Genomic DNA, 27,258 nt, shown 5'->3' with positions numbered 1-27,258 from the left:
AGAGACCCCGGTAAAAACCTGGACACCAAAGCTCGGATGAGCATCTCTGGTTGGCAGTACTTGGCATGTGTTCTCAGTCTCTGAGTTACATCGTTTCTGAGAGAATTAAGTGCATCCCTGTGTGACTCTGCTGGAGGGGACACCTGGAAGCTGGCGCCTGGCACCTCCTGGACTTTTTCAATGCGCCTTTTCCTTTATTAACTCGAATCCCTGTCCTTTGACTGTGATGAATTGTAACAGCTCTTCTGGGCCTTGTAAGTCCTTTGAGCCAATCAGTAAGCCTGAGGGTGGTCTTGGGGGCCCAACACAATCCGTCACACCAGTCAGCCATCTCATAGACAGGCTCACAGAGCTGAGGCTTTGCCATGTCCCTTGGGCCGGGGGCCCCCAGTCGGTACCAGTCCATGGCCTGTTAGGAACCAGGTCGCACAGCAGGAGGTGACTGGTGGGTGGGCGAGATCAGTGGTGGCGTTACATTCTCATAGGAGCGTGAACCCTATTGGGAACTGTGCAGGCAAGGGATCTAGATTGTGCACTCCTTATGAGACTACAATGCCTGATGATCTGCGATAGGGCAGTTTCATCCCGAAACCATCCCCCCTACCCCGCCACCATCCATGGAAAATCGTCTTCCACAAAACCAGTCCCTGGTGCCAAAAAAGCCAGGGACCACTGCCTTGGGCCACCCACACACTCCTTGCTTAGGGTTCTGCAGGGATCCACACGTTCCCCACACAGGCTCACCTTTCCCACAGGTCGTGGAGCATTCTGTCGTCCCAAGCTGCTTCCAGTTGTGATCCCGGCTGCGCCGTGGGAGCTGCGGTGCTGGTGGCACCAAGTTGTCTGGTCGACGGGGAGAAAATCTGTCCGGATGCCTGACTGGGAAGGTCTGTGCCGATTCTGAGGTGAACATGTCAGGGGCCTCCCCACGCAAGTCTTCCTTCTCCTCGTTCCTCCCTTTCTCTTCTCCCTCTTCCTGGCTCCTGCCTTCTGTCACCAACTGGCCATTGAAGGGGTCCCCTAGGAGAGGTGAGCGTGCACACACAGAATCAAGATCAGTTTAGACCCTGGGTTGTAAAAAGGAAACTGCTTTGACATTAGACGCTATGTAGCATGACATCATTTCTAAGTCACAGCACATAAGCACATCTGTTTAAAATAAGCGGACACCCACTAGTGCTTTCCCTCACATGCAAAGCACTTTCGAAAATCAATAAGACAAAGACGAACGTTGCGGTAGGAATAGTAGTTGTGAGCCACAGACAGTTCACATAAAAAGAAACACAAACAGCTAAAACCCATGCAAAAATCCTCAACTTTACTCCTAACTCCGTAAATACATATGAAAAGAACACCACCACCACCTCTATTTATCTAACACCAAAGATTGGAAAGTTTGGAAACCCTTAAATCCCTTAACTCCTGTTGAAGGTGCAGGAAAATACACTTCCAGTCACTATGGATGAGCCTGCAAATAGACGCATGGTTTTGGAGGGAAATCTGGTATTATCTATCCAAATTTTAAATGCACATACCCTTTGACCTAACAATTCAGTTTCTAGCACATCTGTTCCGCAAAGATTTTCTTTTACATAAATCTGAATATACAAGTATGGTTACTGAGGTATTATTTGAAATAGCACAACAGTAGAACAGACACAAATGTTCACCAGTGGTACTGGTTAAACTATGTTATGCTACAAGTACAAAATGGAATACTATGTGATTTTTGAAAAGAATGCAGCAAATATACATTCTGACATGAAGAAATGACTGAATATTGCTTGGTGAAAGAAAAAAGCATAACACACACACATCCACAAAAGTGTGGCAGGTCACTTTTTTGAGATACTAATTTGTATTTGATTTTCTATCTTTATTCCTCCACCTCCTCCTCCAGTTTGAAAGAGTAGCCAAGTCCTTATATGTTATTGCTTTGTTTTTGTGCAGGACAGAAAACAAAAGCTGCTAGAGGTCAACAGCTTTCCCTTCCAGGAGTGCAAACCTAGGCTTTCATTAAGAGTAAAGTGGATGTCCCTGAGGGGCCAGCCCAGTGAGAGGAGGAGGGCACATTCTGAGAGAGAGAGAGGGAGAGACAGAGAGAGAGACAGAGACAGAGAGCAAGAGAGCGAGAGACACAGAAACAGAGTAAGACAGAGACAGAGAACAAGAGAGACAGAGACAGAGTGTGAGACAGAGACCGACAGCGAGACAGAAAACCAGAGAGAAACAGAGACAGAGAGCAAGAAAGAGACAGAGACCGAGAGCAGGAGAGACAGAGACAGAGAGGAAGAGAGACAGAGAGGGACAGAGACAGAAAGCGAGAGAGACAGAGAGCAAGAGAGACAGAGAGAGATAGAGACAGAAAGCGAGAGAGACAGCAAGAGAGACAGACAGTGAGAGAGACAGAGAGCAAGGGAAACAGATACAGAGACAGAGAACGAGAGAGAGACAGAGACAGAGAGCAAGAGACAGAGAAACCGAGTGTGAGAGAGAAAGCGAGAAAGAGACAGCAAAAGAGAGAGACAGAGAGTCAGAGAGGGACAAAGAGAGAGACAGAGACAGAGAGTTAGTGAGCGAGAGAGAGAAAAAGAGAGAGAGAGAGGTTTTCAAGGTGGAGGAGAGGTAGGAGTCTGCAGTCTTGGGTGACATCCTGAGTGACATGGATCCTTAGGTGTACCAATGTCCAGTGTCCCAGGAGGGAGCCACACTTGCAGTGGGAGGGGGGCCTGGCTGCCAGCCTCACCAGCTTTCTGTGCCCCTCATGCAGGTTGGAAGGAGCAGAGCCCTAACCTGAAGGCCCCATGAGGCTGCTCCTGGTGGCACCTCAGCGGAATTAGTATGGACAGACCACCGGGGGGTCTAGCCAATACTTTGGCTTGTCTAAGACTCTAGATCTTTCCTTATATCTGGAGTGAGAATGTGTGTGTGTGTGTGTGTGTGTGTGTGTGTGTAACCCCCAAGCAGACTGCGATTGAATTATCTACTGGTTTCAAAGAAGGGTGAAGTTGAGGTCAGATTTAAATTGACTAATGGAAAATAATAATATGCAATGTTCCTTGCACTTCTGAGATGGTAGATGATGATTCCAATGACTGGAAACATGTTTGTGTACGCATAGAAAAGGGCAAAATCCCACCAAAGGGTTAGACTCCCTCTGGGAAGGGCGCAGGGTTGGGAGCTGCTGATTTTTTTTTTTTTTCAATAGACTATTTTTTTAGAACACTTTTAGGTTCACAGCAAAAGTGAGTAGAAAGAACAGAGTTCCCATACACCTCCTCCCACCACACAGGCACAGGGTCCCTAACTACCATCATCCCACATAAGAGTGGTACATGTGTGACTGATGACCCTACACAGACATGTCATTATCATTTAGAGTTCACAGTCCATACGAGGGTTCACACCTGGGGGTGCACACTCTGTGGGTCTGGACAAGTGCACAGCGACAGGCATCTGCCAGTGTAGTATCACACAGAGTAGAGTCACTGCCCTGAAACCCTCTGTGTTCCACCTGTCTATCCCTCTGTCCTCCCAGCCCCTGGCAACCGCTGATCTTTTTGCTGTCTCCACAGTTTTAACTTTTCTAGAATGTCATATAGTTGGAATCAAACAATAGGTAGTCTTTTCAGATGGGCCTCTTTCATTTAGTAATATGCATGGAAGGTTTCTCCATGTCTCTTTGTGATGTGATGATGGCTCATTTATTTTTAGCCCTAAATAATATTCCATTAGTTTTTACCTATCCACCTATTGAAGGACTTCTTGGTGGCTTCCAAGTTTTGGCAATTATGTGGCGGTTGCTTTTGACTGTATATATTTCTATTTTGACTGAATATTGTTCAAGTATGTATCATTTTAATACAAAATAAGGAGGCAAATTCTAGGGTTACTGTAGAACACAGTTAAAACTACAAGGGGGTGGCCAGGTGTGGTGGCTCACACCTGTAATCCCAGCACTTTGGGAGGCCGAGGTGGGTGGATCACGAGGTCAGGAGATCAAGACCGTCCTGGATAACACAGTGAAACCCCGTCTCTACTAAAAATACAAAATAGCCGGGCGTGGTGGCGGGCGCCTGTAGTCCCAGCTACTTGGGAGGCTGAGGCAGGAGAATGGCATGAACCCAGGAGGCGGAGCTTGTAGTGAGCCGAGATCGAGCCACTGCACTCCAGCCTGGGTGACAGAGTGAGACTCCATCTCAAAAAAACAAACAAACAAAAAAACAACAACTACAAGGCAGGTGGGTGAGGTGGCTCATGCCTGTAATCCCAACATTTTGGGAGGCTGAGGTGGGAGGATTGCTTGAGCCCAGGAGTTGAAGATCAGCCAGGGCAACATCGCAAGACCCCATTTCAGCAATAACAACAACAACAACAACGACGATGACGACGACGATGACAATAATTAGGGCTTTCTCAGCACTTTTTTTTTTTTGAGACAGAGTCTCACTCTGTCACCCAGGCTGGAGTGCAGAAGGCTCACTGCACCCTGTGTCTCCCAGGTTCAAGTGATTCTTGTGTCTCAGTCTCTTGAGTACCTGGGATTACAGGTCAGTGCCACTACATCCAGCTACTTTGTGTACTTTTAGCAGAGATGGGGTTTCGCCATATGTCCAGGCTGGTCTCGAACTCCTGGGCTCAAGCAATCTGCCCACCTCAGCTTCCCAAAGTGCTGGGATCACAGGCGTGATCCACTGCACCAGGCCTCTCAGCTTTTTGCCAGGGCTTTCTTACTTAGTTGGCTATTATACTTCATGGTTTCAAATATGACATGCAAATATGACCAACAAAATCAGGACCTGGTATGTTGATATACATGAGAACTGTCCAAGATGTTGTTGGACAAAAAAATTTAAAAAGTCTTTTCAGTGCCTTGTTCTGGGCTCTCCGCGAGGATGGACAACGAATTTATTCAATCTCTTACCATGTCCCCTCCTGTGCCAAAAACCACCTTGTAGGGTTTTTCTTCTATTTTGTACACTGGGAATCAGAGAGGTTGCTGACTCACCTGAGTGTATACAGCAAGAAGGTGCAGAGTTAGATTCCAACTCTGCCTCTGGACTCCAGTGACATGGAAGAGGAAGCCTGCTCACAATGCCCCTGCTTACTAACTTTTTACAGGTGACCCCTCTAGACCTGCCCTGTCCCACGGAGCTGATCCCAGAACCCCCATGCTATTCATGAGCTGAGACCTATCAGGTCTGACAGAAATCATCATCATCCTGATTGATCTCAAATAGTCTGTCCGGTTATCCCTGTAAACCAGCAATCTTATCCCTGTAAACCAGCAAACCAGACCCCTGAAATCTTATCCAAACTTGGTTTCTCAAACTGTGGATTGCTTCTGGACATGACATAAAAATTTTCTGTTGTGCACTTTGCTGACTTGGAGTTTGGACAACACACCCACCCCATGTGCTGGGGACGCACCGGCTGTTGTCCTCCCCAGTCTGTAGCAATCAGATAACCTGGTTATCCCATCCAAAGTTCAGGGAACGGATGTGGCAGGTTTGGCATCTGTACCTTTATTTTCTTCTAGGATAGGGATTGGGCCAAGTAACCTCTCAGCCATATAACAAGCATGAAGTATGGTCACACGGGCCCTCCTCAGGTCACTGCCCAGGTGTGGGACCAGGACAGTTATTAACTTATTCTTCCTAACCTTCCACTTCCTTAGTCTTAAAATAAGGATAATAATAGTACTTCCCTCCAAGTACCTCCCTCTGTCATGAGAATTCAAAGAACTAATCTATGCAAAGTGCTCAGCACAGCAGTTTCTAAGCCCTTGCACACAGCAAGGACTCAGTGTGTGTGAGGTATAATTACCATGAATACTTCTGCAGACCTTCCTATTTTAAAGAAGGAAAAGACTGTCTGCATTTGGGTGGTGGGCTCCATCATCCTCTGGTAGAGAAATGTCTGCAGACTCAGAGAGCAGTCCCATGCCCAGTGCCAGCCGAGAGAAAGCTGCCCGCTCTGTCCATAAGCAGAGCCCACCAGGAAGACTCAACATGGATTGTTAGGTGTGAACTCATTATTCTTGTCTTATAGGTCAAAGAATTATTAACAGAAACAAAAGGGGAACCAAGAGAAAAGGCATACAGGAGACAGATAATGGCCCCCTAAAGATGTCCACATCCTAATCCCTGGAATCTGTGAACATACTACCTTACATAGCAAAAAGGGACTTTGCAGGTGAGACTAAATTATAGATTTTGAGAAGGAGAGATTATCCTGGATGACTTGGGTGGGCCCAGTATAATCTCAAGGGTCCTTATAAAGGAAAGAGAGAGGAAGATGAGTCAGAGAGGAGATGTGATGAGGCCAGGGTCAGAGAGAGATCTGAAAGTGCCGCCCTGATGGCTTTGAAGGTGGAGGAAGGGGCCAGGAACCAAGGAAGGCAAGTGGCTCCTAGAAGTCGGAAAAGGCAAGGAAGTGGGTTCTCTCCTAGAGCCTCCGGAGAGAGAGTGGCCCTGATGACACCTTCATTTTGTCCAAGTGAAACCCATTTCATACTTCTAACCTCCAGAACTTTAAGAGAGTAAATGTGAATTGTTTTTTCTTAATTTTGAGATAGGGTCTCACTCTGTTGTCCAGGCTGGAGTGCAGTGGCGCGATCACAGCTCACTGCAGCCCCAACCTCCTTGGGCTCAGATGATTCTCCCACCTCAGCCTCCTGAGTAGCTGGGATGGTAGGCACACACCACCATGTCTGGCTCATTTCTATATTTTGTTTTGTAGAGACAGGGGTTTCTACAAAACCAGGCTGGTCTCGAACCCCCGGGTCCAAGCGGTCCATCTGCTAGATCCCAAAGTGCTAGGATTATAGGCATGAGCCCCCGTGCCCGGCCTGGAAACTAGTATAAAGCATTTCAAATGTTGAACTGGCAGGGCAGACCCAAGATGCTCATGCCATTTTTGAATCGAGTAAATGAAACAGTTTCAAGGCTCAGACAAATGGTGAAGCCTGCTCCAATGTCAAGGCCCCTTGGCTTTGAAATATGTGTCCCTGGATTTTTTCTGTGTTGGATGCACAAGAATTGAGAGAGAGAGAGAAGGCTTTACAAGGAAATGACCAGAGTCCCTGGCCACAAGACAAGGGATTCTACCTGGTCTCCTGTGGGGTGGCACCTGGGGGCTGATGGCATTGGTCCCCATGATCACGTACTCGTAGTGCACGCCTGGGTTTGGCTGCTGGTGTATCATCTGCTGACACAAAAATCAGTGTTACTGCACTTGGCACGTACTCACACCCTTTCTCCTGCTGGCTTGGGTTTCAGTGGCATTTGCAGAACTACTGATAAATGACTGGATTGGTTCACTCTAGTAATGCATCTAGTAACATCAGTGAACCTGTGGCAGATTAAACGAAGTTATTTCCAGATGGCTTTTTGTCACTTACTTTTGAAGAATGAAGAACTTAGGCCGAGCAAATCAGAAGAAAAGCAAGCTAAGAGTCAAGATTTTCTAAACTCCAAAGGAGAAGATGGAGCAATGGTAGCAGAACCTTTCTGTCCTTAGATTTTGCTCAGTGCTCTCGAAACGTCCAACACAGATAAATACGTGTACATTGCAGGAGACCTGTTTTAACACTAGGTGGCGCGATAAAGTCATGCAAACAAGCAGCAGACCTTCTGGACAGAGTCATCCCGGGATCCTTGAGGTTCCTTCAAAGTTCTCGACCTGGCTGGTGAGGCTGGCCCCCAGGTCTCTCCCTCTCATTCACGGAAAGCCCCAGAAACACAAAGAAATGGGGTCAGGAAAGCAGGTAGAAGGGACCCAAATCTTGCTGGGTCATATCCTCTTAGGAATGATGACAAAAATAGGACAGCAAGCAGGAATCTACATAGGGCTGTGGAAGTCAGCAGCTGAACATTGACTGGGCTGAAAACTTATTAAATGAGCATGGCCCAACAGAAAACGTCCCTCCTTATCGGATTTTGAGCACACAGCCCTTGCTGCCCATGGCTTTCCCGATGGGAAGCAGGGTGGTGGGCTAAACCGAGCAGCAGAATGAGAACCCACAGTGTAAATACGAGCTGTGCAAGGAGACACGGTCAGGTTTGATGTCTCTGTCTCCGCTGCTTTACAAAGCAGCTCTCCTGCTGACCAGCTGTGTAACCTAGAGCAAGCCCCTTTGCCCCGCAGTTTTTGATTTCCTCCTTGGGAAAGGAAGAGGTCAGAATCATGTCGCTCTCAAAGATCCTTTCCAGCTAGAAGCATCTCTGAGTCTCTCCTGCATAGTGGGTCCTGTGTCTGTTCTTCCTGTTTACCACTCCCTTACCCACTTCCTCTTACCCACTCCCTACTGACGAAATGGGTCTTCATTTTATAAGTCACCCACAGAAAGGCAGACCTGAGAACCCCTGGGATTCTCCTACCCAAGAACCAATATCAAACCATCGGCGTTGCAGAAACATGGCGGTGGGCACTGAATCCCGAGGGACACAGTTGTGTGACCTCAGTTTCCTGCTGTGTATCCCTCATCCCCTTACTCCCTTTTCACACAATCTTCCTCTCGGTCTGCAGCTGGAAATCCTCCCTCCCTCTCCAGTGCCTCTTCTGCCTGAGCATTCTGCCGGTGCAAAACCTTGTCCCGTTTATGAAATTGCTGTTGGCTTCCATTCCTAGACCACCCACGGTAGGCCTTTAACAACCTGAATTTTTACCTCTGATGCCATTTGAAATGGATTCACAGTCAACCAACCAACTGGACAGTCTAAAAAAAAATCCAAAATCTACAACAAGACTTCCTTTGTAATTTCGAATCCACTAGGCCCAAGAGGAAAGGACATAGAACCCTGTGTGGGTGGAGAAGTAATGACAATGCAATTAATAATATTTCTAAAATTCTGACACAGCAAATATGTTAATCAGCTTAGCTTTGGGGACAGAAAGAATGTGTATACTCATGGGTGATCTCATTCTTTTTATCCAAATGTCAGTTCAAGCTTTTATTTCTTATCACCCTTTATTTCCTGATCTTTTAAGAAGACTGGATTCTAGCGGTTTCCTAAAACATAAAGACCATTTAAAACTCTTGAGCAATTTAATATTTCAGTTTCACCTAAAATAAATTAAGGTTTTGTCGTCTATGAAGCAGGGAGCTTCTAGTAAACCTCTCTACTGTGACTCTGAGCTTTATTGTTTCATCTGGAGGGCCCTGGAGCTGTCTTTTCTTCATTTGCTCTCAGAGTTTGAACAGGGCTGGGAGCTGGGAGCGGTCCTGCCTTCCTTTAGGCTCTTGCTTTCTTTTGCCATAAAAAGAAAACATGCCAAATTAGCATTATAAGGAAAGTGCCTGGAGGAGATCCAATGCTCGTGAAATAAAGGGCAGGTTTTGCCTCTGATTTGGTTCAACAAGTAAAGTTGGTTTTACTGGGTCAATAAACTCCGAAGGTAATAAGCATCTGGTGGAGTTGGAGGTTTCTATGAGCTAGGCCCATTCAGAAGTAAAGGCAAAGATAAATGCCAAGCATTCAAGGGGTGCCTCCAACAGGCTCTGCTCAAAGGGTTTTTACTGAGTATGGGCAATGATTTGTTGCTTATTTGTTCAGAGTATGTTCATTTGAAGTGACAAGATTCAAAATCCAAAGAACAGTCCAGAAACATCCAAACTCACGTAGACATCCAAGATCTCATTGGTGGGACCTTCGGCCAAAAAGGACTCTCCAGCAGTGCTCGAAATCTCATTTGGACGCTTGTAGGTGAACATGGTCCCTCCGCCCTCGTATTTTCCTGGTCGATCAATTGCCCAGTTCCCATTGATGATGGAGCGTCCAGAACGACTTCGCAAGGCTGTTGAGAAAAATGAGACAGTTCTTCGGGTAAGCCCAGGGTGTGCACAAGAAACAGAACTGACTCCCCTAGTTTCTGGCTTCTTCATTCATCAAGGTTTTTGTTAGGATCCACTATGTGCCAGGCAGTGATCCAGGCCCTGGGGCACCATTAGGCATCTAGATGACATTGCCTTGGGCTTCATCACTTCTTCAACCCACTCTAATCCCTTCTATCACTTGGACTTAGTATAGAAATGCAGGGTGGGGGCTGCTTAGGTGAAAAGGATGTGGAAGCTGGGAGGGAAAGGAGAAAGAGGAGGAAGAGAAAAAAGGGGGGAAGGGAAACGGATTTATATTATATACCATTATCTAAGTGAGAGGTTGCACATTGGCAGCCCACGAGCTGATTTTGGCCCATAGATGGGTTTAGTTTGGCTTCTCTGGTGTTATTAAAAAAAATAACTGAGCCCAAATTTAAGAATTGAAATATTTCACATAAAAAATTTAGAGTTCTGGCTTCTCTTATAAACCAGGAAGACATGTTAACATTGGCTTCACACTCCCTCGTCGCAGTAATCGGCTGGAGCCCAGGATGGCTGCTCCTCTCTGATGGGCCCTATATGCTCTGATTTGCCCCAGTCCTCACCCCTCCCTGTTGCCCCCCAACACTGAGGCTAAGTCTCAGTTTATTACCCCTTTATTTGTGAATATGGGTGATTTATATCATTTATAATACTTCCGTTGTTCTTTTTCTTATCCAATTTTTTCTCCCCCCCACCCCACCTTTTTTTTGAGACAGGGTCTTGCTCTATCACACAGGCTGGAGTGCAGTGGTGTCATCCTGGCTCAGTGCAGCCTCAACCTCCTGGGCTCAAGGAATCCTCCTGCTTCAGCCTTCTGAGTAGCTGGGACTACAGGCACGCACCACACCTGGCTAATCTGTGTGTATATGTGTGTGTGTGTGTGTGTGTGTGTGTGTGTGTGTTTGTTTTATATATATATATATATATATATAAAGAGATGTGTGATATATATATATATTATTATTATTAATTTTTTTTAAGAGATGGGGTTTTGCCATGTTGCCCAGGCTGGTCTCAAACTCCTGAGCTCAAGCGAACCGCCTGCCTCAGCCTCCCAAAGTGCTGGGATTACAGGTGTTAGTCACTGTGCCTGGCCCAGAATTTTTCTTATAATTCTCTCTACTTACCTGTCTAGTACAAGTGGCAAAGCTAAAGCCAAAAGGGTCACATGATTTTCTCCTTACCTGGTCAGCTTCATTCATTTCTATGACCTTTCTGACTTCCTGAGCATCTGAGGCTGTGGGTAGTGTTAGATACCCCACATGCACTGTCAAACTTAATCATCACAACATTGAAGAGCAGATGTTATAATCCCCATTTTTTAGAGTGGCTCAGAGATGGGAGGGAACTTGTTCAAGTTCATGAGGCCCATCGGGGTCAGACCTGTGATTTCGAGTCTGTACTCACGAAGGTGGTATGAAAGGAGAAGGGGGCAAGGAACAAGGTGTTGGAGTTCACAGGAGAAGAAAGGGTGGCATCTGGAAATAGAACTTTTTCAGCTACCCTTGGCACCTGGAAACCCACAAGCCAATGGAGGACTGGTTTAGAGAAGGTCCTTTGTTTTTTGAGATGGAGTTTCACTCTTGTTGCCCAGGCTGGAGTGCAATGGTGCGATCTCGGCTCACTGCAACCTCCGCCTCCCAGGTTCAAGCGATTCTCCTGCCTCAGCCTCCCGAGTAGCTAAGATTACAGGCACCCGCCACCATGCTCTGCTAATTTTTATATTTTAGTAGAGACAGGATTTCACCATGTTGGTCAGGCCGGTCTTGAACTCCTGACCTCAGATGATCTGCCCGCCTCAGCCTCCCAAAGTGCTGGGATTACAGGTGTGAGCCACTGTGCCCAGCCGGATCACTTTTGAAGAAGTGTGGTTCTTCATAAAGACTAGCCCCAAATCTATTCTTCCTCATTTTCTACCCTTGACCCTTTTTTGCCACTCAATAAGCTGAATTGAGTGTAACTCAGTAGTGAAACGTCTGCAGCTTTGCCCTCCCTGCATCCATGGCACCAGCCAGCCCAGTGTGGAGTCTGCAGGGGGAGCCCAGCAGTGGTCCATACAATATCTACCATTTTCTCACTTCCCACTAATTCCTTAACCATCTCCAATCTGGCTCCTGCCCCTATCACTCCATTGAGGAAATTTAAAATTAGTGTCACCAAGACCCCCACGTGGCTACATCCAATGGGTGTTTCCCAGGCCTCTTCTTTTCAGATGTCTTGGCAGCACTTGGCACTATTCCATCCTATCTGAAACTCTCCCCCTGGCTTCTGGGACACCACACTCCCCTTGCTTTCCTCCTGCTCTCAGGCTGCTCATTTCTGTTTTCTTTTCTGTCTCATCTTTCTCTACCTGGCTATTAAATATCAGAATTTCTTAAGGAATGAGTAGACCTGCTTCAGGCACTGTATTCCTTTAATGAGCAGTTTCCTAGGACCATGATTTCAACTACCATACATGAATGACTCACAAATTTATGTCGACAGGCCAAACTTTGCCTCTGCCCTTAGAATTTCATATGTAATTACCTCCTTGCCAGCTTCAGTCAGATGTCTTGTCTAAGGCTGAACCCAGCCAACCCCAGCCTCAGTGTTTCTTATCTCAGTAAATGGTACCACCATCCATGTAATCACAAACCCAGGAATCATCCTGGATATCTCCTCTCTTCCTATCCCCCGAAAGCTAACCCATTATCAAATCTTATTTAACCACCTCCGCCTCTCTTCATGTCCACTGCCATGATCCAGGGTCAGGCTACCATGAGATCTCATCTGGACTAATAAAATATCTTCTAATTGATCTTCCTGTTTCTCTTCTGTTCAGTTAGAATGTTTTCAGAATGTAGATTAGATCACCAACGATGGCTCAAAATCCCAGCATTTTGGGAGGCTGAGGCAGGCGGATCACAAGATCAGGAAATCGAGACCATCCTGGCTAACATGGTGAAACCCCGTCTCTACTAAAAATACAAAAAATTAGCCGGGCATGGTGGTGGGCGCCTGTAGTCCCAGCTACTTGGGAGGCTGAGGCAGGAGAATGAACCTGGGAGGCGGAGCTTGCAGTGAGCCGAGATCAAGCCACTGCATTCCAACCTGGCTGACAGAGCAAGACTCCGTCTCAAAAAAAAAAAAAAAAAAAAATATATATATATATATATATGTATCCCACCATAGAGGCCTCCTCCCCCAGATGCTGCAGCCCAGCCTCATCTTGCATCACTGTTCTTCTCTCTGTGCCTCCTGGGCCTTCTTTTAGCCCACCTACAACATCATCTTCCCTCCACAGTGCTGTCCCTTCTTCCAGAAATGCTCCTCCCTCAACTCCAAGCCCTATTCATTCATTCATTCATTCTTCTTCTTCTCTCTCTCTCTCTCTTTTTTTTTTTTTTTAAGACAAGGTTTCACTCCTGCCTTCCAGGCTGGAATGCAGTGGCACGATCATGGCTTACTGTTCACTGCAACGTCCTCCTCCCAGGCTCAAGCAATGCTCCTGCCTCAGCTTCCCACAGGTGCACACCAACAGAGTTGGCTAATTTTTGTATGTTTTGTAGAGATAGGGGTTTCACCATGTTGCCCAGGCTGGGTCTTGAATTCCTAAGCTCAAGCAATCCTCCTGCCTTGGCCTCCCAAAGTGCTGGGATTACAGGTGTAAGCTACTGCGCCTGGCCCGATTCATTCTTTAGATGTCCATTTTTCCAGGGCAGTCTTCTCCCACACCCAGTCCAGGCCCTTCTCTTCCCTGCCATGGTCTAAGAGCTGCAAGAACCTTTCTTTCAAGGCATTTAATTAAGTGTTTGTCCATACACTTACTGAGAGAATTATTTGATCAATCTTTGTCTCCTAATACACTGCCAGCTCCAAAAGATTTCATCACCATTACAGTTTAAGAGTCTAGCACAGTGGTTGCCATGTAGTAGGAACTGAATGTTTACACAGCAGACAAGGGCAAATAGCACAACAGAGAAGCAAAGAATAATAAATAGGCAATTCACAGAAAACCAAGTACAAGTACTCCATAAGCAAATGAAAAGATGCTTTGCCTTACTTATAATTCAAGAAATGAAAATCAAAGCCACAGTGGGATCATCCTGACCATCCAAATTAGCAAACATTTAATATTGCAAATATTGCCAGGAGGGTAAGCAAGCAAATATCCATGGCATTGCTGGTGGGAATGTAAACAGACTCAACCATGTTGGAGGGCAATTTGATTACACGGCTAAAACTTTAAATGCCCATACACCCGGACCCCAAATCTCTACTTCTAGGAAACTACTTGAGAGAGAGACTTCTGTAAGTATACAAAAATGTTTGTAACAAGGATATTATCTGCCGATTTTTTTAAAATAGAGAAAAAAAAAACTCACCTAAATGTCCATCCATAGAACATTGCTTAAGATGGTTGTAACACTGGCTGTCCACACAATGGAACACCAAGTGACTCGAAAAAGAATGAGCTAGTTCGGTGTGTGTGGGTATGGAAAGAATTCCATGATACATTTGTGAAAGAAACAAAAATTCACAACAGTGTGTTAGGTACAATCCTGTTGATGCACACTTTTAAATAAAAGAATAGATGTAAGATATATACATCAAATGTTTAGAGAAGGTTAGTCATAAAACTATTAACATTTAGGACAGGAACTGGGCTTTATGTTGGGATGCGAGATGAGAAGCGAGACATTTATTTCTCATTTGATATCTTTTTACTGCCATTTACAATTTGTTTTACCATACGCATGTATTACCTTCTTTAAAGTGTAAACATTTTGAATCAATATGACGGACATGGTACAAGCAGAAATACTTGTGAAAGGTATTTTCTCTTTTTTATAGCTTCTTCTTACAATCCCATTCACAATATCAAAAATGCAGAATTGAGGTAGGTTCTGGCTACGATTTTATTGCTTTTAATGGGAATATCGTAGAAGAGGTTATCATCTGGTAACTAAAATTAAAGAACCATTTGAAAGACTGCACAGGAGGAATCTGCAAGGACCTCCCTATGAGATTAAAAATTGGGACCTTGAATCTTTTTTACCATCTATTACTTTTACTCACCCATTCCCTCTAAAGGTTTGGGTTAATCTTGAATCATACAATAGCAAATAATTTTTAAAATGCCATAACAGATTATTAGCAAATGTGGTCCTGATTCCATAGGTCCATGAATTGGCTTCTGAAACAGCTCAAAAACTAGCCCCCATCTGGCCTTGCATATCAAAAACAGCTGTGGCTACAATTGATATGCCTGCAAGCAGTTCCAGGGCTAGGAATGGCATCCAGAACTACCTCACAAAAGGGTGCAGGTGGCTCCGGGCTTTTGCTAGAGGCTGTGTTCACCGAAGGTCAAGCTTTAACAAAGTCTTTTTGAAGGGCAACCTCATAGCTATGTCAATATAAAGATACCTTCACTTTCATTTGACATTTGGGTTTTATTCCTTTTTTTTTTTTTTTTTGAGACAGGGTCTCAGTCTGTCACCCAGGCTGGAGTGCAGTGGCACCATTATAGCTCACTGTAACCTCGAACTCCTAGGCTCAAGGAATCCTCCTGCCTTGGCCTCACCAAGTGCTGGGATTACAGGTGTGAGCCATCATGCCTGGCCCCTTATTCCAGTTTTGGTGCTGGGCAAATATTTTTAGCTTAAACTGTGGGTACCAACAATGCCATTCTCCAAGATTCAGGTAACAAGAGCTTATATATGCAAGCCCTGATTATCATATACTTTAATCCCATAATCTTTTATGTATTTAGGTGTTTTTTGAGACAGGGTCTCACTCTGTTACTCAGGTTGGAGTGCAGTGGCACGATTTCAGCTCACTGCAGCCTCTGTCTCCTGGGTTTAAACAATTCTCCTGCCTCAGCCCCTTGAGTAGCTGGGATTACAGGCGTGTGCCACCACACCCGGCTAATTTTTTTTTTTTTTAGACAGAATCTCGTTCTGTCGCCAGGCTGGAGTGCAGTGGCTCAATCTTGGCTCACTGCAACCTCTGCCTCCCGGGTTCAAGCGATTCTCCCGTCGCAGCCTCCCGAGTAGCTGGACTATAGGCGCCACCACGCCCAGCTAATTTTTGTAGTTTTAGTAGAAACAGGGTTTTACCATATTGGCCAGGATGATCTCGATCTCTTGACCTTGTGATCTGCCTGCCTCGGCCTCCCAAAGTGCTGGGATTACAGGCACCGGGGTGAGCCAGCACGCCCAGTCTTTGTTTTTGTATTTTTTAATAGAGATGGGGTTTCACCATGTTGGTCAGGCTAGTCTCAAACTCCTGACCTCTAGTGATCCGCCTGCCTCGGCATCCCAAAGTGCTGGGATTACAGGTGTGAGCCACTATGCCTGGTCATAATCCTATAATCTTAATGCCCATTGTGATGATGACCCAACCACTTGTTCCTACAACCAAAATAAAGAAGCTGGTTTCCTCACAGCGGACACATGACTATGATCTAGACGTCTGTTTCCTCCTTTGAGAAATGAAGGTGAAGTTCTTCCTAGTTTCTGGCTGGGAGATAGGTTAGCTAAAAAATAAAAAATAAAAAATAAAAAAAAGTTTCTCCTAGCAACAAATCCCAAGTTTTATAATGTTTCAGCAGTTCTTGGAAATCACGCTAAGTAGCCGAACAAACAATACTGAAGTGGTCGGACATCACTGGCCACCAGTACAATGCCAGCTGGAGGTTGGAAGCCTGGCTTCTTTGCCATTTCTGGTCTAAAATATGAGCGTCCACGGAATTCCACACACGGGCATGAACCCAAATGGGTCTCAGAATGTGTGAGCTAATGTGGATACCCTGAAAATGAAATACAACTCTTCTTATACTGCCTTGGAAGGTTCTGTGAATTTCATCTTTCTTTTCACTAACCTTCAATTGAAATTTAGCATTTGGTTTTATTATGAGTGTAGGTAACAACCATAATAGTATGCAGGACTGTGACTCTATCATCGACAGAAATCACATAGATATTCATGGGACATTACAGAAGTTACTGATATTTTGAAATATTATTTAAGAACTCATAACTATTTTGAAATTATGATAATTATTAGATCCTCTAGGAGGTCTCCTATTTTAATGTTAAAGAAGCACATGGCTGGGCACAGCGCCTCATGCCTGTAATCCCAGCACTTCGAGAGGCCTAGGTGGGTGGATCCTTTAAGCCCAGGAGTTTAAGACCAGCCTGGGCAACATAGGGAGACCTTGTCTCTATCTAAAGTAGAACAATTAGCCAGGTGTGGTGGTCCACACCTGTGGTCCCAGCTACTTGGGAGGCTGAGGCAAGAAGGTCCCTTGAGCCCAGGAGGTTGAAGCTGCAGTGAGCTGTAATTGCACCACTGTACTCCAGCCTGAGAGTGGGACCCTGTCTCAAAAAAAAAAAAAAAAGAAAAAGAAAAAGAAAAAGAAAAAAAAGCCACATTATTAAATAGCAAATTTGTTTTTTAAAGAGTATTTTGATGGCCGAATGCAGTGGCTCATGCTTATAATACCAGCACTTTGGGAGGCCGAGGCAGGCAGATGGTTTGAGAGCAGGAGTTTGAGACCAGCCTGGGCAACATGGAGAAACTCCATCTCTACAAAGAATTAACAAAATAGCTAAGTGTAGTGGTACACACCTGTAGTCCCATCTACTTAGGAGGCTGAGGTGGGAGGATTGCTTGAGCCCAGGGGGTTGAGGCTGCAGTGAGCTGAGATCGTGCTACCATACTCCAGCCTGGGAGACGGAGTGAGACCTGGTCTCAAAAAATATATATTTTGATAATTGTATTTCAAGAGAATTGGTTTCCTTTGTATTCTTCCATATTTTATTTTATGAGTTTAAAACACTGTTCTGAGAAGGTACCCATAGACTACCAAGGAGTCCTGCTTCCATCTGGACATTCCTGTTTAAAAATTCTAATCTCCAAAATGTCCTTCTTTCCTTCTGACCAAAATGGCAAACACATGCGTAATGTATTAAAATTCTGTTAAAAGAAAAGCAAACATTTCTTCTTAGGTAGACCAAGTCTAGTTTGATGTAATGTTCAAATTATGGTTTCTGTTAAACAAATATACGCAGATATCACACAGTAATTTTTTTTCAGTCAGATTCACTTTGGTATTTTGAGTTTGGATGGACTCAAACCTGTGTGAGTTTCTAAAATATGAGGTAATACATTTGGACTGAAAATCAGAGAGGATCAGAGAAAGAAGGCTGGCTTTCTCTTTGGCACTCTAATCACAGGTTGTAAGGGGTTTGAATGAAGGGAAATGCCAAGGCTTTGTTCTTATTTCATTGCTAAATTATAGCAAAGTATATCTAATTCTCATTCTTTAAAATATTAGGCTTGATTTATTCTGACTCCAAATTTCCTTTGAATACTTACTGACTTTAAAGAACATTTGTGTGGTTTAACTTTAAAGAAAGTTTATGTGTGGTTAAGCCTCAAATAATGTTGTATGAAATTGATCCCACCTATGGTATAATAAGAAAATAAACTGGTCAAAAAAGTACTGGGAGCTATAAAGGTACAGCCCGTGACTTCGGGAGCTGAGTCCATGGAGCAGTCAGACACATGCTAATACAACGTGACCGGAGAGGCTGGTAAAATTTCCACAAGATGTAGAGGCTTTCAGAGAGGGGGTGGCATTTGAGCAGAGATTTGCAAGGAGAGGAGTGGGTCACCAGACAGAGGATGAGGAAAGGGCATTGGGGGCCTTGAAGAATGGCCTGGACAGAGGCAGAGGCAGGAGGGGGCATGACCTTAGAAGGATGGAGAAGGGAAGTTGTGGGGTGCTGGGAGTGTGTATAGATGGGAGCCCTTGGAGATGAATTTGGATGGAAGACATCGGGCAGACTGTGAGGGCTGACTGTGGGCACTGGGATGCCTAAAAGATTTTTGATCAGGATATGACAACTGAGATCTGGTTTTAGGAGCCTACACTGGCAGCTGAATAGGAAGATGAATAGCGTGTGATACCCAAAGTTCATTCATGCCATGAACAGTTCTCATGTACCTACCATACCTCTCCCAGCCCATGGACAGAACCAGCCCTGCAACTGTGGCCATCTTGGGCCACGCTCCCCTCTTTAGGCTGAGCTGTCCACTTGCCACGAGCAGGGAAGGACTATGTCTGCCCTTTAGAAGGAATTCCAGGAGGCTAATTTTGCCAGTGGGTCTCATTATAGCCCAATTTATCTAGAAGAGAAACCTAATATCTTTCTCATCCCAAAGTAGTTGCTTCCCAATCCCCTCCTCTAAAAAAAGAAATTGTTCTCCCATTACTCAGATTCCAGTTTTTGCAGTCCTTTTTTCTTTTTTTTTTTTTGAGACAGGGTCTTTTTTCTTTTTTTTTTGAGACAGGGTCTCGCTCTGGTGCCCAGGCTGGCTTGCAGTGGCATGATCACGGCTCACTGCAGCCTCATCTTCCCAGAATGCATCTTCCTCCCAGCACAGAGAGGGAAAACTGGAGGTGTCTAAAAAATAAGATATCAGAGGTGGGGTCAGAATTCAGCCTTTATGCCTCCTGGTCACCTGGTCAGGTCAGCCCCAGAAGTCCCCAAGGAAGGACATCTGTGGTGATCTCATGGAGATGAATATTAGGATTCTACATGAGGAAAGTCCAGGATTCTATGTGAGTGATCAGACCGCACGAGGAAAGAAGCATCCTGTATATACTGTAAGGGGGAAAGCCCCAAGAAGTGACACCTACTTGGTTTGAGGGAGGAAGGCCCTGGAAGTCGGGTGGAAGGGTCACAATGTGCGGTCAGATGTGCACCATGGCTGGGTAAGATGACAGCCCACTCGCTGGCCTGGCATCAGCCCACAAGTACAGTCAGCTATGATCTAAAGCACTGGTCATCAGACTACAAAAAAACAAAACCAACACACACACACACACCACACTCTATAAAACAGGAAAGTGCTCTATTTTTTTTTTTTTTTTTTTATTTTTAGTAGAGACGGGGTTTCACTGTGTTAGCCAGGATGATCTCGATTTCCTGACCTCATTCATGATCTGCCCGCCTCGGCCTCCCAAAGTGCTGGGATTACAGGCGTGAGCCATCATGCCTGGCAAGAAGGGCTATTTTGACACCAAACAGGTGTCACTTCTTGGGGCTTCCCCCCTAACAGTATATACAGGATGCTTCTTTCCTCATATGTTCTGATCACTCACATAGAATCCTGAACTTTCCTCATGTAGAATCCTAATATTCAAAAAAATTCCCGTTTAATTATTTTGAGTGTTGAGTTGTGATTCTCGCATGCGATACTACTGCAAGACTGAACCACTTATGTCTCTGGAGTTATAAGGGTTATGTATCTAATAATGGCAGCTTGTCCACCCACTCACTAGTGAACAAAAAGAATTCAATCAATACTCCTGTGCGATTATAGCACAGTACTGCAGTGCAATCCTACAGCACGACTGCACTGTAGTGTGGATTTACTTCTTTATGTGGTAACTGCATGGCCAAACATATCCTATACTGGGTTGAATGGTGTCCCCCCAAAATTCATCTCCACCCAGAACTTGTGAATGTGACCTTATTTAGAAATAGGATCTTTGAAGATGTTATTTAGATGAGCTCATGCTGCATTAGGGTGGGTCCTAAATCCAGTATGACTGGTGTCCTTAGAAAAGAAGGCAATTTGGACAGGCACAGAGACACACAGTGAGAATGCCACATGACAATGAAGGCTGGGGCTGGAGTTAGGCAGCCACAAGCCAAGGGAGGCCAAGGATTGCCAGCAAGCACTAGAAGCTCATAGAGGGTCACGGAACAGATTCTTGCTCTAAGCCCCCAGGAAGGAACCAATCCTGCTGACACCTTGATTCCAGAATTCTGGTCTCCAGAACTATGAGAGAATGAATTTCTGATGTTTTAATCCACCCAGTTTGTGGTATCTTGTTATGGCAGCCACAGGTAACTAATACACATCCCTATTATCTAATTCATGTGTGTGCTTGCTTCAGGGTTGGAATGTTTGGCTGTTATGGAGTGATGGGTGTTTTGATTGGCTTGCAACAGACTGAAACACCAATATCTGAAGCCAGTGTTAAATAGACCTATCCTAAATAGAGGAAAAAACAAACAAACAAGCAAAAAACCAGGGCCTAATTCCAAATCTTAAGCTCCAAATCTGTGGCTAAATTGCGATGACATTAGGGAGTAAGTGGAAGGGTTGATCTCAATGTCATGGGACAGCTGATGTTTTAAATTTTATTATACTATGAACCAACATAGGATAGTTCTTTCTTTGATTTTACAACACACACACAAACACATACACACAATGGCTTCCACATTCTGTTCTAATTACTTGCTCTCATTAAAAAAAATATAAACACACATCTAAATTCCATTCCTGTTCTAGGCACTGTAGAATCCAAAGCCCATTCAATGCTGGGAATTTGGGTAATTAAAAAAAAAAAAATCTGGCCAGGCACAGTGGCTCAAGCCTGTAATCCCAGCACTTTGGGAGGTCGAGACGGGCGGATCACGAGGTCAGGAGATCAAGACCATCCTGGCTAACATGGTGAAACCCCGTCTCTACTAAAAAATACAAAAAACTAGCCGGGCGAGGTGGCGGGCGCCTGTAGTCCCAGCTACTCAGGAGGTTGAGGCAGGAGAATGGCGTAAACCCGGGAGGCAGAGCTTGCAGTGAGCTGAGATCCGGCCACTGCACTCCAGCCTGGGCGACAGAGCGAGACTCCGTCTCCAAAAAAAAAAAAAAAATCTGAAAGTTAGTGACTAAAAATAGGAAATTTGAAGTATAAGCTTGAATCCAATGAAAAGATTCAAGATTGTGAGGGGAATTTCAAATGACCCATTCAGAGTTATAACCAACAAGGCATTGTCGCCATGGGTTCCAAGAAGACGGCACAAATTCATTTCTGACTACCAAACAAACTGCTAATGGCAGAAGTAGTTAACCTAAAAAACACAGGATGTACATAGATGCTAATTTAATATAAGGGTTTTGTAGAGACACAAATGAACCCAAACTTTGGTGTTTTTGAGTATTAGAACTCCAAGCAAAAACTGAATATCAATTTTAATGTCCTTTGGGAACAGATGTACATAAAAATATTCCTGTTTAATTATTTTGAGTGTCGAGTTGTGATTCTCACATGCGACACGCCTGCAAGACTGAACCACTTATGTCTCTGGAGTTACAAGGGTTTTGTATCTAATAATGGCAGCTTGTCCAACCACTCACTAGTTGAACAGGTAGGAGACATTTCTGTAACAGTAACAATTCAAGACATTATTTTTATTTGTATTTATTTATTTTTCATCTTTTTACTTTAGGATTGGGCGTACATGTGCAGGTTTGTTATGTGGGTAAATTGCGTGTTGTGGGGGTTTGGAGTACAAATATTTCGTGACCAAAATAGTGACCACAGCACCTGGTAAGTAGTTTTTCGATCCTCACTCTCCTCTCACTCTCCATTTCCAATAGGGCCCCTGTATCTACTGTTCCCCTCTTTGTGTCCATGTGTACTCCGTTTAGCTCCCACTTATAAGAGAGAACATGTGGTATTTGATTTTCTGTTCCTGCGTTAATATGCTTAGGATAACGGCCTCCAGCTGCGTCCATGTTGCCGCACAGGGCATGAACTCACTCTTTTTTATGGTTGTTTAGTATTCCATGGTGTGTATGTACCACATTTTCTTTATCCAATCCACCGCTGATAGGCTTCTAGGTTGATTCCATGTCTTTGCTACTGTAAACAGTGCTGCAGTGAACATATGAGCGCATGTGTCTTTTTGGTAGGATGATTTATATTCCTTTGTGTATATATCCAGTAATAGGATTGCTGGGTTGAAGGTAGTTCTGTTTTAAGTTCTTTGGGAAATCTCCAAACATGGAGTGGCTGAACTAATTTACATTCCCACCAGCAGTGTATAATTGTTCTTTCTTCTCTGCAACCTTGCCAACATCTGTTATTTTTTGACTTTTTGTAATAGCCATTCTGACTAGTGTGAGATGGTGTCTCATTGTGGTTTTGATTTGCATTTCTCTAATGATTAGTGATATTGAGCAGTTTATTGGCTGTGTGCATATTTTCTCTTGAGAAGTGTCTGTTCATGTCCTTTGCCCATTTTTAAATGGGGTTGTTTGTCTTTTGCTTGGTGATTTGTTTAAATTCCTTATAGATTGTGATCTCAGACCTCTGTCAGATGCATAGTTGGCAAATATTTTCTCCCAGTCTGTAGGCTGTCTGTTTACTCTGTTTCTTTCGCTGTGCAGAAGCTCTTGTTTAATTAGGTCCCACTTGTCTATTTTTAGGTGAAATCAAATAGATACCAGCTGGAATGCAAAATCAAATTTGGAAGATAAATCACAAGATTTGAAGAAATTGTGGTCTTGTGGTAGAGGAACCCTGGGCTAACTCCTTACTCCCAGGTATTACCTTTACTAGGGCTTCATGGGAAAGTCTAAGAGGCACTGGTGGAGTGGGTTTATCTCTATCCATCCAGAGAATCTGAAAATAGTACTTCCATCTATCTTCTGCCATGTTCCTTTATAATTTTATTTTACTTAAAAACATTTTTTAAAAATGCAAAATGTCAAATATACTAAAAGTAATCAAAACAGTATAATAAATTCTCAGGTACCCATCACCAAGCTTCAAGAATTATCAGCATTCAGCCATTCTTGTTTCATCTATAATCTACCCCTCTGTAATTGCTTCATGATTTTTTCCACTCTCAACACGTCTCTCAGGGGCAATAGTTTTGTTCTTTCCCCAGGAAGTACTCTCTCAAAGAAGACCTCAAGAATATAGATATATTTTTTTTTTACTTGTCTGCTTTAATTCCATTTCCAAACTGGGTTAAGGAATGCAAGGTGGAGCTCAGAATGGAATTAACCCCCCTTGCAGAATGTTGCTGCAACTTGTGGTATTCAGCACCAGGGGATAGTAAGGTCCAGGAGATAGTAGGGACCCTAGCAGGATAGTAGGGTCATAGGGCATAGTTCTAGAGCCATGATCCTCAAAGCATGATCCCTGGACCAGCAGCATCAGCATCATCTGGCAAATCTGAGAACTTGTTAGAAATGGAAATTCCTAAGCTCCACCCTAGACCTCCTGAACCAGTCTCTGGAAGTGGAGCATGAAATATGTGTTTTAACAAGCCTTCCTGGTGATTCTGTTGCATACCCAAGTTGGTAACCACTGTTCCAGAGACATGGAGAACATGAGACACAAGCAACTGCAAGAATCAGGGGTATGATACCTAATCTATGTTCTCTGAATATCCATGCGCATGCTGGCACACAAATACATATGCATGCTCATATAGGGATATTCTTATTTAAAATAGTCAAAAACTTATTTCTACATGAAAAATGGGATATAGGCATTATCTTTTTTTTTTTTTTTTTTTTGTAGAGACAGATTTTTGCTCTTGTCGCCCAGGCTAGAGTGCAATGGCATGATCTTGGCTCACTGCAACCTCCACAAGCGATTCTCCTGCCTCAGCTTCCTGAGTAGCTAGGATTACAGGCATGTGTCACCACGCTTGGCTAATTTTGTATTTTCAGGATAGATAGGGTTTCACCATGTTGGTCAGGCTGGTCTCAAACTCCTGATCTCAAGTGATCCACCCACCTTGGCCTCCCGAAGTGTTGGGATTACAGGAGTGCACTGTGCCTGGTCAGCATTATCTTAAGAAAAGAAAATGCCAAGGCAAAACTTCAGCATCCTTTTAGCTATATTTAATTTTGTTAATTCTGCTTTTAAATTTTGTAAGTCGTGTACAATAGACACTCCTAAAGAGCTTACCCATTAACCTATCCTAACCTATCCTAAAAGTCCACCCAATACCTGCACCACCCTGCCAGGCATTTTTAGTCATTCAACAAAGAGTAGTTTAGCACCTACTATGTGCCAGGCACTGTTTTAGGTGCTGGGGATAGTAGCAGTGAGCAAAACAGACTCCCCACCCCCCACAACAACCACCATACATCCTTGCCCTCATGAAGCTTACATTTCAGCGCTTAGATAAACTATGTTCATCTCATAATCCTCTGGGACAGGGTTTTGTGGATGAGAAGAATAAGTTCAGGAAAGTTAAGTATTAAGGTTGGTGCAAAAGTAATTGCAGTTTTTGCCATTAAAAGTAATGTCAAAAACCGCAATAACTATTGCACCAACCTGATACTTTGTCCAAAGTCACACCGTAAGTAACTATCGGAGCTATGACTTGACGCCATATCTGCTTGTCTTGTTCTATGGCCCGCCCTCTACTCCACATTGGAACAAGGAAATAAGATAGTAGGTGTGGGAGCAACTGGACAGTCAGCTTCTCACAGGTTCTGAAACATTGTCCAGTACAATTTTTTTAGGTTTCACATCCATCTACAAATCCTTTTAACTAGTTAGGCCTGTTAAAACATCAGTGCTTTCCCTTTAGTGTACTATCTTTAGTCATTTCTAATCTATTATTTAAGATGGCTCAAATTACCCCTGTAGCTTGGCAGAAGTTGGAAATGAATTTATCTGGGGTAGAGGCAGGATGAGAGACTTAATATCTAAATTCTACTTTGATGTCCAAATTGGTGGCAAAGCTCACAGTAGTCATCTGATTCCTCCCTAATGATACTGTGGTTGTCACGGTGATGGGAGGGGATTGTGAAATATCACAATGAAGCCTTATATAAATCTATTTCCAGGCTAGATGGGAGACATTCGAGGATGACATCAATAAAACGTAAGATGCTGTAAGATTGTGTAAGCCAGACTATGTCTCTTTTTCAGAACCCCAAGGGGCAACAGCTGCTGAAAGAATCAGCAACATAGGTGTGGGCAGAGGGCCATGTGGGCACAGTGACCTCCATACAGCAGCCTCTGGGGCCCTGCAGAGGATACTAGGAGCTCATTAGGAAAACAGCAGGAAGGACCAAGGCAGTTCCTGAGGGCAGTTCCTAAAGGCCACAGGGTAGCCACATGGCCCTGGAACAGGGGGAATTTAATGCTTGGCAAGGACACTGTGGCAGCTGTCCTGCCCAATGGGAGGGACCAGAGTATACGGGGTTCTACGATTACAATGGCGGCATCTTGGATTAAGACGACTCCAGTCACTGTTTTCTACCATTACCCAAAAGCCTTTTGAACTAAACTTCCCAGGTTACCTTGGTTTGAAAAGCCTGGGCTGCCTCATTATTGATCATAATATTAACAATTATCATAGCATTATGTTGATTCAACAGTTAATTCAACTTCTACAGATGTAAACTTGATGTTTTAAAATTTATTAGTGTCACGTCCTTGAAAAATTCCCCTTCCCCAGCCTTTCGTCCCTGATAACCACTGATCTGTTCTCCACACCTATGGGTTTGCCTTTTCCAGAATGTCATAACAAATGGAAGTATAGAGTATGTGGTCTTTTGAGTCTGGCTTCCTCCACTTAGCATAATGCATTTGAGAATAATCCATGTTGTGTGTATCAGTGGTTTATTCTTTTTATTGCTGGAGTAGTATTCCATTTCATGGATGTACCCTAGGTCATCCATTCCCTCGTTGAGGAATAGTTGGGTTGTACTAGGTTAAAGGGTTGTGAATAGAGGTTTATCAATTTTATTGACATTTTCAAAGAACAAGTATTTTGTTTCTTAATTTTCTCTATTGTTTTTCTGTCTTAAATTTCACTGATTTCTGCTCTTATTTTTATTATTTCCTCCCTTCTGCAATTCTCCCTTCTGCAAAGCAAAATCCAAAGAAATACGATTTGGGATTAACTTGTTCTTCTTTTCCTAGTTTCTCAGGGTTGAACATTACATTATTGATTTGAGCTCTTTCTTCTTTTCCAGTATAAGCATTTAATGCCATAAATTTCTGCTAAGCACTGCTTTAGCTGCATCCCATACATTTTGACATGCTGTATTTTCACTTTCATTCAGCTGAAAATATTTTCTAAGTTGATGTGAGAATTCCTCTTTAATTCAGTGATTGTTTAGAAGTCTGTTGTCTCATTCTCATTTTTTTTTTTTTTAATATTTGGGGATTTTCTAGATCTCTTTCTGTTACTGATTTCCAGTTAAATTCCATTATGATGGGAAAAGCGACGTTCATATTATAACTATATTAAAAATTTTCAAGTCTGTTTTATGGCCCAGAATATAGTTTATTTTAGTGACTGTTCCATGTACGCTTGAAACAAATAGGTGTTCTGCTGCTGTTGGTTGGAGTGTTGTATAAATGTCAGTTAGGTCAAGTTCTCTACTTGTTCTATCAATTATTTATTTATTTTTTTATTACTATACTTTAAGTTCTAGGGTACATGTGCATAACGTGCAGGTTTGTTACATATGTATACTTGTGTCATGTTGGTGTGCTGCACCCTTCAACTCGTCAGCACCCATCAATTCGTCATTTATATCAGGTATAACTCCCAATGCAATCCCTC

General features: G+C 43.8%; 1 protein-coding gene across 2 annotated transcripts in view; it reads right to left on the bottom strand.

The window, feature by feature from the left end:
* THSD4 (thrombospondin, type I, domain containing 4) overlaps nt 1-27,258 on the bottom strand; it is a 704,860-nt gene that overhangs the window by 43,914 nt on the left and 633,688 nt on the right. For both annotated transcript variants that reach the window (XM_011953812.1, XM_011953813.1), the window contains 3 exons: nt 9,623-9,798; nt 7,110-7,206; nt 745-1,020 (listed from right to left, as the gene is read on the bottom strand). In XM_011953812.1, coding sequence (XP_011809202.1) covers nt 745-1,020; nt 7,110-7,206; nt 9,623-9,798 — 549 coding nt within the window. The remainder of the gene's footprint in view (nt 1-744; nt 1,021-7,109; nt 7,207-9,622; nt 9,799-27,258) is intronic.

Source organism: Colobus angolensis, unplaced genomic scaffold (assembly GCF_000951035.1).
Source record: "Colobus angolensis palliatus isolate OR3802 unplaced genomic scaffold, Cang.pa_1.0 Scaffold372, whole genome shotgun sequence".
NCBI classification, from domain to species: domain Eukaryota; kingdom Metazoa; phylum Chordata; class Mammalia; order Primates; family Cercopithecidae; genus Colobus; species Colobus angolensis.
The sequence above is the reverse complement of the archived record's forward strand: the minus strand, read 5'-3'. Positions and strand labels throughout refer to the sequence as shown.